At 46.2% G+C, this 14,088-nt stretch overlaps 1 protein-coding gene across 2 annotated transcripts in view; it reads left to right on the top strand.

Annotated features, from left to right (window-relative positions):
* AHCTF1 (AT-hook containing transcription factor 1) overlaps positions 1-14,088 on the top strand; it is a 2,174,249-nt gene that overhangs the window by 520,045 nt on the left and 1,640,116 nt on the right. For both annotated transcript variants that reach the window (XM_069607832.1, XM_069607831.1), the window contains exons 13-14: positions 9,107-9,197; positions 9,318-9,407. In XM_069607832.1, coding sequence (XP_069463933.1) covers positions 9,107-9,197; positions 9,318-9,407 — 181 coding nt within the window. The remainder of the gene's footprint in view (positions 1-9,106; positions 9,198-9,317; positions 9,408-14,088) is intronic.

Below are 14,088 nucleotides of genomic sequence, written 5' to 3'. Positions count from 1 at the left end.
CCCTGGACACCGCAGAGACAGCAGGCAGGTCTCTCGCACAGGGTACTCTCCTAAAGAGACACGCGTGGCTGGGCACGTCGGGCTTCAGGCCTGAGACCCAGGCATCCATTATCAACAAACGCATCGAAGAGGCCAACCTCTTTGGGAAGGCGATAGACGATGCATTGGAGACAGCCAAGAAGGAGCACAAGACTATTAAGTCGTTGCACCAGATTTCCCAAAAACCCTCTTCACACAGGGGCAGTAATTCTCGGCGGTCCTTTCGAGGGCAAGCCTGCGCCGCTCAAAATAATTTCGGCACGGGCAACTTCAACTCAAGTCAACCTGCTGCAAGCCCCACTTACTACCACCAGAGGGGTCAGAAGCGCAGAAAGAATAGAGGCAGAGGCTCCAATTCCAGAGGAGCGTCAACTTTGGGTCAGAAATGACCACCAAGTTCAGGTCCCCTCCCATGTCTCCCCGGTCGGGGGGCGATTAACAACCTTCCTCAAGGCATGGGAGGGGATAAGTTCAGACCAGTGGGTCTTAAAGACGGTCGCCCACGGTTACTGCGTGGAATTTGCCCGACCTCCACAGTTCAGACTGCCGAAACATCTACACGTTTCACCGGAACATCTGCAGATCCTGATCCAAGAGGTGGAAGCGCTGCTGGGAAAGGACACCATAGAAGCCGTCTCGATTCTTCAGGTAAAAGAAGGCATCTATTCAGTGTACTTCCTTGTACCCAAAAAGGATCTCACCATGTGTTCTGTTCTAGACCTGCGCCCACCGAACAAATTCATAAAGCCCCAGAAGTTTCGCATGGTAACACTGCAAGAGGTGATCCCATTGCTAAAACAGGGGGACTTCATGACAACATTGGATATGAAAGATGCATACTTTCATATTTCAATGCTGCCAGGGCACAGAAAATTCCTAAGGTTCGTGATTCAGGACAAACACTACCAGTTCAAGGTACTCCCCTTTGGCATAGCCTCGGCGCCAAGGGTGTTTACCAATGTCCTGGCAGTGGCAGCGGCACACCTGCGCAGACTTTCAGTTCCAGTTTACCATTACCTCGACGATTGGCTCATCACGTTGGGACTCGTTCGACGTTTGTTTTTCGAACACTCAAAAGACAGTAGACCTACTGTTCAACCTGGGATTTTCTATCAACGAAAAGAAATCCAGCGTAGTCCCCAGCCAAGTAAAACAGTTCCTGGGGGCTCTAATTTGTACGGAAGACAGTCTAGTCTTCCCTTCCAGCGAGAGGGTTCAGAACATGCTCTCTAGGTTCCTCCGTATGTAGCCAGTCGAGAGGTGAAGGTACACAAAGCTATGCGTTTGCTAGGGATGATGGCGTCATGCATATACTTGGTTCCCCACACGCGGTTGCGCATGCATCCCATGCAAGAGTGGCTCAACAGCCAGTGGTGTCAGGCCAGTGGACAATGGGAAGATCTGTTAGTTGTCTCGCCAGCCCTCGTTCTCTCTCTCTGCAGTGGTGGTCGAGGGAGAACCTCTTGAAGGGGAAAACCTTCACCACCCCTGCAGTGGAAGCCACTCTCACGACGGACGCATCTCTCACAGGGTGGGGGGGCCCTCACCTGCTTCAACAGACAGCGCACAGAGTGTAGCATCCAACCATATAAACCTACCGGAGCTACTAGCAGTGTTCAAAGCATTGAAAGCCTTTCAGGAGCAACTGCAAGGGAAGACAGTGCTGGTCCTAACCGACAGCACAACAGCAATGTATTACCTGTACAAACAGGGGGGGCACTCACTCTCCAGGGCTATCCAAGCTGTCCCAGAACATCTGGATATGGGCTCTCAAATGCAAGATGTTCCTGATATCCCAACATGTTCCAGGGGAACTCAATTTTCTGGCAGATGTACTCGGCAGAGATTTTCCTCTGCCAGAAGAGTACGAATGGCGACTGCACGAAGACATTGTATCCAACGTCTTCGCAGAATGGGGGTTTCCAGAGATCGACCTGTTCGCTACTCAGGAGAACGCTCAATGCCAAGATTACGCCTTCAGGTACCCCCAGAACCGATCCAAGGGGAACAGTGTCTGGATAACTTGGTTGGGGAAATTTGTCTACGCTTTCCCCCCCCCTACTCCCCTTCTGAACAAGATAGTACACAAGATGCACGAGGAACCAGTCACCATGATTCTGGTGGCTCCCATGTGGGCCCGCCAACCTTGGTTTGCGCACCTGATGGAAATGTCCCTCTCCCCACCAGTCAAGCTGCCCTGCCCATACAACATGTTGTCTCGGGACAGGGGGGAGACTCTGCACCCATGCCCACAAACTCTGAACTTAGCAGCCTGGCTCCTGAGGTCATAGAGTTTGGACATCTGGACCTCCCTTAAAGATGCATGGACATACTGAGGGAGGCAAGAAAGCCTAACACACGTTATTGCTATGCCAGCAAATGGAAACGTTTTGTCATCTGGTACAGTTCCAAAGGCGTCAATCCCACCGATTGCTCGCCTTCACACATTATGTTGTATCTAACCCATCTGTTGGACTCTGGGTTAGTCTTCAATTCCTTAAAGGTTCACCTAGCGGCGTTGTCAGCCTACACCACGTCACAGCAGAAGATGTCGTGGTGGAAAATACCTGTGATTAAAGCCTTTATGGAAGGGGTTAAAAGAATTTATCCCCCCATCACTCACCCAGCCCCTGGGTGTTATCTAAATGTGGTTTTAACTAGGCTCATGGGACACCCTTTTGAGCCTATGCATAAAGTTAGTCTGAAAGACCTGACTTACAAGACAGCCTTTCTAGTAGCTATCACTTCTATCAGAAGAGTTAGCGATCTACAGGCCCTCTCGGTTTTGGACCTCTTTGTTACAGTCCACAAAGATAAGGTAGTTCTGCGCACTCATCCCAGATTTGCGCCGAAATTTATTTCGAAGTTCCATGTGAACCAGTCAATCGAACTACCCACGTTCTTCCAGAGACCTACTAACGTGGCCGAAAGAAGCCTTCACACACTAGATGTGTGCAGGGCAGTCATGTTCTTCATGGATATAACTAAACCACTGAGGAAAACTAAATTCTTTGTTTCAGTGGCAGCTGGTAGAGAAGGGGATCCTGTCTCTAAATCGGCAATATCAAGGTGGATTGTCAAATGCATCACACTATGTTACACTCTTGCAAAGAGAAAACTGCCCTTCAAGCCTAGAGCACATTCTACTCGAGGCACTGGAGCATCCATAGCATTCATTGCAAATGTTCCCCTAGAGTCCATTTGCAAAGCGGCAACCTGAAGTTCTGTACACACCTTTACAAAACACTATTGCCTAGACACTCATTCTAGGTCTGATTCTCAGGTGGGACATGCAGTACTAAGACATCTTTTTTCTACTGTTCCTTCTCGCAACCCACCTCCAACTCCGGGTACTGCTCGCTAGTCTATGCACAGCAAGTGATTCTAAGCAGACTAACAAGCATCAGAAGACATGCATTACTTACCGTAAAAGCATTTCTGATGATTGTATCTGCTTAGATTCACATGCGCCCTCCCTGCCTCCCCGCTCGGGGTGGAAGGAACATAGACTTCTTACTACTTTCTCTCTTCATGTACTCACTCACTATAGCCTTGGGCTTCCTCATGGCAGAAAAAATACAATCGGAGGGACCTTCGGCACGTGAGGGATTTTGGGTACTACACACGTCACGATAGGGATAGTGTTTCAGACACGCCTACGCCGACGTCCCCTTTCGGTCCCCCGAAAGACAAGATGCAATACTCCGCGGTTGCCACTGGATGTCGGACCATATGCACAGCAAGTGAATCTAAGCAGATACAATCATCAGAAATGGTTTTACGGTAAGTAATGCATGTATTACGAAGCAGCGACAGCAGCAGATGGGCGAAGCGGGGTGAAGCAATTGCTTATAGTGCGCAGGAAACGTTTTAAGCCTGTAACCTCTGCTACAATTGCTAGATGGGTAAAAGAAGTCATGGAGCAAGCAGCTATAGACCTTTCTGTCTTCGGAGCACACTCGACAAGAGGATCGATGGCTTCAGGGGCTTTTGCAGCCGGCGTTCTGCTGCAGGAGATTCTGAAGGCAGCAGATTGGTCTAGTGACTTAGTTTTCAGAAGTTTCTACTTTAAGCCCGTGGAGAATATTGCCTTGGCAGTAATGCAGAGCTTTGAACAAGCATTATGCTCGCCTCCGGTCTTGTCATAGAATGAAGATTGCCAAAGCGCTCCGCGCAGGAAGTCTTGATTCTATTAAAGACACGGAGGCGAGCATTATCCCTCCCTGAGGGAATTACATTAAAGGGAGTCATGAGAGTTGTGAAGAACTAACCTATTTCTTCCAGGCTCAGATATGATCGAAGCAACGAATTCCCCTCCCTAATGTATCATCTCTTTTATTTAAGGGGAAGAGCATAAAAAATCGCGAGATTAATATGAAGGCGAGTCAGGGCTGCATTTCTGAGGAGAGAAACACAGGTAGCGAAGTGCACAACAGCCTAAGAACTACACCAAGACACTTGAAATTTTAAGTCATCAAAAAAGAAGAGGATGGCACTTGTTGTCAAGAGGAGTTTATACCAGTGGGAGTGCTCTCATTGGAGGGCGAGACTGAGGCAGGGACTACAGGCAGCAGAGAGCCTCATGGGAGTTGTAGTGGAGTCCCAGTTTGACACTGTTTCTCTCAGATTTTTCCAAAAAAGATTTTATTTAAAAAAAAAAATAATAAACTTTCTTTTTTTTAAGAAAAAAGTTTATATTTCAGTTGCTGTGTTTGGCAGTAATAAAGAAGAAAGCATAATGCTTGCCTCTGTGTCTAATAAAACCCAGACTTCCTGCGCTTAGTTCTTTGGCAATCTTCATTAGGGCTGTGATTGACATATTAACCAGCCTGGGTACATCAGTATTACTCTCCAAGAACTTTCCAAGAGCTCATTAATGTACAGCGCGAAAAGCAGGAGTGCCAAAACGCACCCCTGTCTTACCCCTGAATGAATCGAGAACCATGTTGTGCAATGAACCTTTCTGACAGCTCGAATACAAGCCTCATTTTCTCTATGTAAAACTTCTAAGATATCGAAAATAACTGCTGAGCAGTTATATGACCTCAGCACATAATTTAATCCGGTTAACTTTATTGAAGGCAGTGCTCAGGTCCATGAATGCAAGGTAAATTGGTTCCTGTTTAATATTCAGAAAATGGGCAATTGTCAAGTACACATTTAATCATTGCTCCATTGTCCCTAGATTGGGCCTAAAGCCCAATTGAATTGGAGATAGAATCTTGTGATTTGTATCCCACTCTTCCAATTTGATGAGTAAACACTTCCCAAACATTTTAAAGCTAGTCTTCAGGAGGGATTTTGCCCGATATGAAATGGCCAACCACTTGCAGGATGCCAGTGGATCAGTCACCTCCCCAGAGGTTAACTTCACACAGGCTCCTCCTATAGCAGACCTCCTGTTTTTTTCCAGAAGACCTTTGCAAAGGCTGTGGAGAGCCTTAGGTTGTCTGTACCCGCAGAGGCAATGATCATATTTGAACTCATGAACATTCTAGAGCAAGCCAAAGGAGATCATCCTCCCTTTTTATTCCTGCTTTTACTGCCCCTGCCAAGCATGTGTGGCACTAACCAGCCTCTAATGTATTCTTTCCTCCCACAGATTCCTCATCTATGGTATCCCTATCCCAACGCAGCTGTTCTCTGGAAATGTTTCTGCCACCTGAGGGGCACAGAGCGCCTCCGTGTCTGCTCCGCCCACCACCTATGCATGAACCCATGACGGAAATGACGTCTGGGTCAGTATATATATAGCGGCATCCCAACCCATGACTAGAGTTCCTTTTTTCCACAAACTATGTTTTCTACTTGGAAACACACTCGTCGAACTTCTATTTTTTTCTAAAATGCTGCCATGCCTATTCCGTTGAAGGCATTCGGGCTTCAAGGTGTGTGCGGATTGCAGCCAGCAGATATCTATACTGCTTGGACATATTAGTATATACCGGATTTCTCTGTACTGCTTGGACAGAGAACATAACACCCAAGATTGACAAGCCCATGCACCCTAAGGTCCTTTAGAAAAGAGTGACTAGTATCTTCACATTCGTCCACAAGGAGAAGGGTGAGGTTCTGCGGTTTCGGTCGAGGTTGCGCGGCATGGAACACCCTGATGAACAGGCAGCTCTGTGCAAAGAAAAGGAGAAAGAAGCATTGGAAGAGGTCCTGCTCTCCGAGTGAGTCCTCACACCGACATTAGTCTTCCTTTTGAATAAGAAGAGCCACAGCTCCAGGGAGACCCCCAAGCGTCCGGCGCAGGTACCTTTTTCCAACCCAATCCTCCATGCCGAAAGAATGGGAGAATGTGCCTGAAGATGTTAGATATCTTCGCCAAGGCGCCTGTGGCCCGGTCTCTCCACCTGTAGCCAGGCGATGTCAGCCTCTTTTTCTTTTATGCCTGGATATGTACCCTATGAGGACCACTCCCTCAGACTTAAGGACTCGGGCATGGATCAGACGGAGGTCTCTTGGGGCCGACGGGTCCCACCTTCGTGTGCAGCGGCCTCTGCGCCGGCACCGGGGTTGTCTTCGTTGCTGGCACCAAATCATTGGCGTATGTATGGTATTTTCCTAGTTAAATGGCGTCCTACCAAGCCGCATGGTGGTGGAAATGTCAGCATATCGACGATGTATGCAAGATCAACTACAAAGAAGAAGCCAGAAGAAGCCTTGGCTAAGGACTGTACAGATGAGAGATGGTATGCTAATTTGCCAAGTGGTCAGTTGTGTGACGTTGTTCCCTGAACTGGTTTCGTTTTGCTTACATGCTGCTAACAAGCCGAATTTCCAAGGTTGGAAGAGAGTGCGAACCAATCATGAGGATCTATGCAATGGTGGACTATACAATGTTGCTGAAGCCAATCTGCTGCAGTTTTTCTGCTATTATCTGTATTATACATAGTTGGAGGTTGTTCCAGGCGTGCCTTCCAGATAAGGGGCAGGCAATGATGTTACGAACACCTAAATGAACTATAGGTATATACGTTCTCTTAACCTATCCCTCTGCCTGATAGGTTTTACTATTTACCACGTAGGATGACGTCATAGCTGAAGTACATCGCGGTATAAAGCCTTTGTGTAACTGAAATGCATTAGAGAGTGTGTGAGCTACATCCGGTTTGTTAGCCAGGTTTCCCTACTTTGTTGAACTCATAAATAAGTAGTATTTTACCGTATTCTTTGGGTCTGTCTGTTTATTTGGGCCTGATATCAGTTATTGTGGTAATCCCATATGGCACTTGGAACGCTCAAGGTGCTACTGCACAGTGGGACCAAACAGTTTAATTTTGGTTCCCTTTGACACTTTGTTGTGCACTCAAAAAGGAATGGTGTGCACACAACCACTGTATTTCCACAGGCAGAGAAAAGTTATAAGAGTGACACACTAAACTCTGAACAGACTCATTCTAAATGAGGCTTCCTGTGCCCTGTATTAATTTTATGTATAAAATGTGTTACACGCCCAAACCCGGGTGTATCACGGCGTAGGTTACATAAGAGTGCTTATCTGGTTACAGAGGATGTTATAATACAGACAAGATAGGGTGCAGGATTAGTCAATAAAGTACATTTAGATCGCGACAGGCGAAGTTACAGTATCAGTCCAACCTTGCGTGGTATAATGAGACTGATTCGTATTTGTTGAATAGCCATGTTTTGATGATGCTCTTAAAGCGCTGGTGGGAGGACTAGTTTCCGATGGCCATGGCGTTCCATATCTTGGATGCAGCAACTGGAAAGATGGCGCACCCAGCCCTGGCAGTCTCGAATCTTGGGATGATTAGGTGAGGGGTCTGGTGGACCTTTTTTGGGTGATGCTATTGTTGAGGTATGCAGGGGCATCGTTGGTGATACATTTGTGTGTGATGAGGGCTTTGAAATGGATTCTGGCTTCGATGTGAAGCCAGTGGGCTTCTCTCCTGATGTGAGAGATATGGTCTCTTCTTTTTAGACCATATGCAACCTTTAAGGCTTTGTTTTGGAGCAGTTTCATTTTGGTCAGATTGGTGTTTGTAGTGCCCAGCAGGAGGATGTTAAAATAATCCAGTTTTTAAAGTATTAGGGCTCTCGCTAGGGTGAGGCAGTTTTGTGGGTGAGAAATTGGCGGATGAGTGCAATGAGTTCTACTGTGTAGGCAGTAGAGGATGTGAGTGCGCTATTGTGTCTGGTCATGGTAAGGTTAGAGTGTTAAGTAGTTGCCCAGTGTTTTTACCTGTTTAAGAACTGGGATCGGTGGTTCTGTAAATTGATATGGTTGTATAGTCATGGTGAAGGGTTTTTAATCGAGTGGGGAGCCAACAATGAGGATCTGTTTTGTCATCATTGAGGCATAGACTGTTTGTGGCCATACAGTTTTGTATGCTTGCCTATATTGTATTAATGGCTGTGGTGTCTTGATTATAGTCACCCATGATGGGGATCTGAGTATCATCAGCGAAGTTGGTGTAGCTGACTCCCATGGCGTTTAGTGCTGTGAATAGGTGTTTGGAGTAGGCGTTATGTAAAGTAGGGGATACACGATCCTTGATGGACTCCTAGAGGTACTGGAATAGGGTTGGCAGACTCTTTGCCAATGGAGACTCTAGAATTACGTTCCAGTAGGAATTACTTGACACATGAGGTAGCATCTGTGGAGAAGTTGAAATTTTCTGACAGGGCGTTGCAAAGTTTGTAATGATTCACCAAATCATAGGTATATAATTTTATCTAGCTTCACGGAATATAAAAACATTATTTTCTTTACATTTGCTTGTGCAGGTTCTGTTATTTAATGTTACAAGTGTTACACGGTTCCCCTGAGCATAAAGTCTAGTGAAACAATCGTAACATAGAATGGAGTATGTATTTTATATATACATTAAGTGACCTGTATTTGTTTTGTTTTTCAAGTATATCTTTATTTTCCAGTGACTAATGCCTGTTATTCCTTGCTATGCGTTGTTTGAAGAGTGGCATTTCCACCTAGAGTTTTTGCTGGGTAAACCTCAGTTATACTTTGTAGCACTTGTCATGTCTGTACAACAATTTTTTCTGCCAACCATACAATTTGAAAATGTTTGTTTTAAAGGAGGACCAATTGCATGCTGTTTTATCTGCTGCTGTTGGAACCTGTTCTTTGGGGCTTCTTACTGGATCTATTAAACAATGGACTGCTGAAGGTACAGACTGTTTCATTGACTTCTCTATGGGTTTTGCTTTCCCTCCAAGTTATGTTTGGGCTTTGTTTTATTGTAATTCTATTTTAAAGTACTGGTTTGGTTTTTTTGTCCCAAAATAAGAACAACCAAGTTCTGCTGCTAATTTACGCTTCATTTTGGAATGGACCTGGAATAAAGTGGTCAGCACCAAGGAGGATCTTGACAGACTGTGTAAGTATTTGTATGTTTGATTTTTATTGTACTGCAGAATTTCTAAACGTTGCAGTTTTTGCTACTCTGAATACTTCATTAACTTGCAGAGCATTTCAGTGCTGGCAGAATTGGAACTTCCCAAATGCGTTGACACTGTGTGGAAGAAGCGATAATTATTCATTGGGATGCAACAATACATTTTAATTCCTTTCCTTGTATAACTCCTGGGTTAGTGGCAGCTCTGATTTTAGAAGGCTGCACATTGCTGCAGCCATATTGTGTTCGAGGAACAAAGCTTTTTGACCCAGTCTAGTAGCTGCCACGAACAGGAACCCAAAATCCAATTTGAACATGAACCTCTAAAGCCAGGATGAAATTGAGATGTTACCCTTTTATGGAAAGCCACCTAGACTCGTGCAACACACCTGCACAGAACGCTTAGTAAAGGACACTTTGCTAATGGGCTTAGTCTGGCCATTCTCCCCAACTTTCTTTCCCCATCACTTATGACAATGTTGCTAATGATGATCCTCATCTTATGGAACACCTCATCTCGACAAATACAACAGTGCTACCAATTTCCGCACAATGGCAGTCTGAAACGCTAACGGTCCAGCCAATCCTCGAACTCTGATACCAGGACTCCTCAAGAACCTACCGCCACCTCAAGAACCCTCTGCTACTGGCCCCCCTCCTCAAACAATAGTTTCACCCTTCACACTTCGAGCACTCTTCCTCTATAAACATGGACCTGCACATGGTAAGCTGCTCCGAACCCACTGCACTGCCTAAGTCTTTGGTCTTATTGTACACAAATCACACCCTCACCTCCACTCAAAGCTGCCATCTAATAAATACTGTGTTTTTGCCTCTGCCTGAAATATATAGTCATGTGCTTCCGCCACAAAGCCACATAGAACCATACAAACACTCAGGACTTTGGTATGATCACCTGCATTCACCAAAACTAGTGATAAACTGCCTCTCCCACTACCTGACTAACAACCTCCCTGCACCACAAGGCTGCCAAAAAGTCTGAATTTCGCCACGCAAGACCACATTACATAACAGAAGAGCCTCCATGACCTAATCAGGTTTTCTTTTTCATCTTCATCCATTGCTTTTTCCGGTCTCTGGTTATTACTGAGAATGCAAAACAGAAATCATTTTTGAATCGGTTTTGTATATGAACTAATGTGCAGCTTGTAGGACTTTTGAGGGGACATTTACGTGGACAGCCACTGGATTGAATCTTTGGTGGCATTCATTGCTCCAACTAACAGGCACTTAAACAATCTGTTTGAGGCAGGGGCAGCAGATGGAAAGGTTTTTTATTTATATGATGTAACTGTTGGGAACAGTTTTCATTTTGCTGCTTTCCTCCGCTAGATTTCTATGGACACCCTTTCCTTTTGCTTTGATTCTGACCTGACTTTTTGGAGGTAAGTAAAGCCTTCTGCTTTACTTCCCTTGTCTTTTTGCTCCTCCGCATGAGGAAACTGATCAGTCCATAAGGCTATCATTACTGAGGGACTTCTTATATTACAACTGCACACATCACCCTAAAGTGAAGTGCAGTTAGTATACTTTGTATCCTTATAGCTTTTTCCTTAATGACTTTTTGTTTAAATGTATAATGTGCTTAGAATGGACGGTTGGCAGTGGATATTTTTCTACTGTGATTTATACTTTTTACTTGTGAACATTTGCATTTACTGCAATTGCCCATTAATGGTGGCTAGCACTCGAAGATGGCCGTGCCACAAAGTTTTTGCCTGCCCTATTGTTCTTTGCCCTTCTTCCTGCCCTCTCTGGACCAGAAATTGCCATGTATGGGATGCCCTTTCCCAGGCAAAGAGGTGGCTTGTGCGTGAGGCCAGATATGGGGACCGGGACAGTTGGGTCCCAGTACACAGAATGGTGCCTAAATGTCTGTTGCTGGACAGACTTTGTGGCTGGCCATGATTGCATAGCTTCTGCCATTTTGACTGGTGCTGATCCTTACCATTGTGGACCTTGGTGAGCTTCCAGTCTGAATCTTGGATAAAAGGTCTCCTCCTACAGCCATCCGACAGATCATTGTTGGAACCAAGACCCGTGCCCAGAAGTGCAGGCTGCTGACAACTGGACAAAGACTTCTGCAGTTGACCTGCTCCAACTCCAGTGAATTCCTGTTGAAGCCCTGATCCTCTGTCCTGATATCAAGAAGGCGGTCAGCCGTGCTTCAACTCCCCAGCCTCCCTGTGCAGGTGGGAACAGTCTTGACCCCTGCTCCTGGATCTGAGACTTGAGAAGTGTCCCTGGACAAACTGGGGACTGACCAGCTCTCTCTTGGACTACCTCACTCCAGCAGTTACCGTTACGAGTGCAACCATAGCAGATCTTTAGCTTGTACTACAAAACACTTGCTCCTGCATTTTCAGCTGTCTTTACATCAACGGAGGCCGTGCAGGGCCTGCTCCTTTGTTCATCTCTTGAAGATTGCCTGTCGCTGCCTGACCATGGTGACTCCCATTGCAATCAGTCTTTTTTGCTCCCTGGCGGTGTCCTGAGGGCATCTGCTCTGCAGAAATCTTATCTTTTCTTCATCTGGCTGTTGAGCTGAAAGGTGCCTGGAACCGTGATTCAAGCACTTTGACCGTTCGAAAGTAAATCCTTATTCCCGAAAAGGATCAATGACTGAAAACTGTCCCCAACAGAATATGGAACCTCAGTAGTGGATTCTGGAGAAATCCTAGCAAAAGGGGGGTATGGAAGGGTGCGTGTAAATTAACACGTCTGTTCCTCCTGTCATCCCCTGCACACCCCTGTTCAACATAGGGTTACATTCCCCTAAAGTCCTGTGCCAATCTAACTTTTTCCAGACTTTGGTCAGTGGAGGCCTGGTCAAGGATCCCTTGCTAGTCCTATTCTAGTGTTTGGGATTGAGTGAGTTACTTTTTTTTTTTTTAATTCACTTTATTTTCATTTGAGTGAGTTAATTAACCAAACTTTACTAATCTTTTTGAACGTTGGTGTCATAACCACGGTCATCGTCGAATCGCACAGCAACCTGTAATGTATACTTTGGAACTGATGACTTACTAAGTGTTGGAGAAACTGTTCTATGATCATTCTAAAGTGTCCTTACCGAATTCCATGCATCTAAGCACTTACCTGTTTTTACACTAGTGAATCAAATGCTTCCTTTGTTCTCCTAAAGATGAATGTATACATCTGTTTTATAGGAAGTTTGTGATATTTGCCTAGAGGTTTGCTGAATCTTTATTGTAAAGGCCTAATAAATCATTGTATATTTTTTTCTGAGGCTTGTGGAATCTGCTTAGATCACATGCTGTGCATAGGCAGACATCTAGTGGAAGCTGCAGAGTATTAGTTTGTTTTTCGAAACTCCAAAATGGGAGTCGACACAGGGTGTGCCAGTAATGCTATCCATAGTGTGTCGTCCACTGTACCCATGATCCCTCACGCGTGTAGGACCATCAGATTGTTTTTTTCCACCATACTTGTCGGAAGCATTGTTGTGGAGTTCCCTGGCTTTCAGCCATTTTGTCATAATTCATCTAAAAATCCCTGTTCTTCCAATCCCACGTCAAGAGACCGAAGAACAAACAACCGTTGAGACTGCACGGCAGACTTTGGGCCTCGGAAGGCATCTGGCCTCGGCCCTGCAAGTAGGGAGAGTGGGGGGTTGGCATAATCACACTTCCTTTTATTTCCTACATACACTCGCCCGCTGCCATAAGGTGACATATGGAGAGTACTCCATTTAAATTCTGCCCCAAGTGCAACCGCAAGTTTCCTTGGGTTGACCAGCATAATGCCTGTAATCTCTGTTTGCCTAGGGATCACCACGAAGCTAACTGCAGAGCGTGTAAGCTCTTTAAGGCTAAAACACGAAAGGACCACTCCAATAAATGTTTGGCCCATTACGCCAGGCAGCTCGAGGCCTTGGAGGTGGTGGGTTCCTTCAGTGATGGCAGCAACGCCGCCGTTTCGGATGGCGAGGGCACAGGGGCATCAATAGACAACCAAGCACGAGTCCCCGGCCTCGGAGGATTGTCCGGCGGGCAGTTATGGGGACCACACTTGGCGACAAAGCGCTACCCACACTACTGCCCCTAAACACACTAACCCCAGCCGAGACTCGACACGTGTGTCGAGCGCTCGGAAGAAAGAGGCACATAGAGAGCGGTCCACAGAATCATTGTCCTCTGGGCGTTACAGGTCGAGATCTCCTCACGACTCACGGCAACTGTCCACGATTGCAGAGGGTGCCTCGCTCCCCAAAGTCACGGAGGTATGGTCATCAGAAAACTAATCCGACCTCCACCCCCAAGCAGCACGCTTAGTTGGCTCCGGCAGCACTTTCCACATCTGCCTCCCAGTCTCGACGCCCACACTCTAAAAACACGGCACCAAGCCAACACACCCCCGAATCTCAGAGCCAGGCGTCGAAAGATTCTGAACGAGTCAAACCATCAGGAAAACACTCCTCTACCCATGGTAAAGGGGACAAACAGCAGAAAGTCTTCCGAGACGACATCTGCACCCCAGGTCCAGAAGGACAAACATAGGTCCTCAGATAAAGATAAATCTAAGGCCCCTGACCCTGTCACTAAGCCTAAAATTATCCCTCCCACTCTACAGGATATGGGAATAGGAGAGGAACCTCAGCAGGAGGATGTCATCCCCAGTT

The sequence above is a fragment of the Ambystoma mexicanum genome, chromosome 4q (genome assembly GCF_040938575.1).
Source record: "Ambystoma mexicanum isolate Mex_15411 chromosome 4q, UKY_AmexF1_1, whole genome shotgun sequence".
NCBI classification, from domain to species: Eukaryota; Metazoa; Chordata; class Amphibia; order Caudata; family Ambystomatidae; genus Ambystoma; species Ambystoma mexicanum.
Note: the sequence above shows the minus strand (reverse complement) of the source record. Positions and strands in the feature narration are given on the sequence as shown.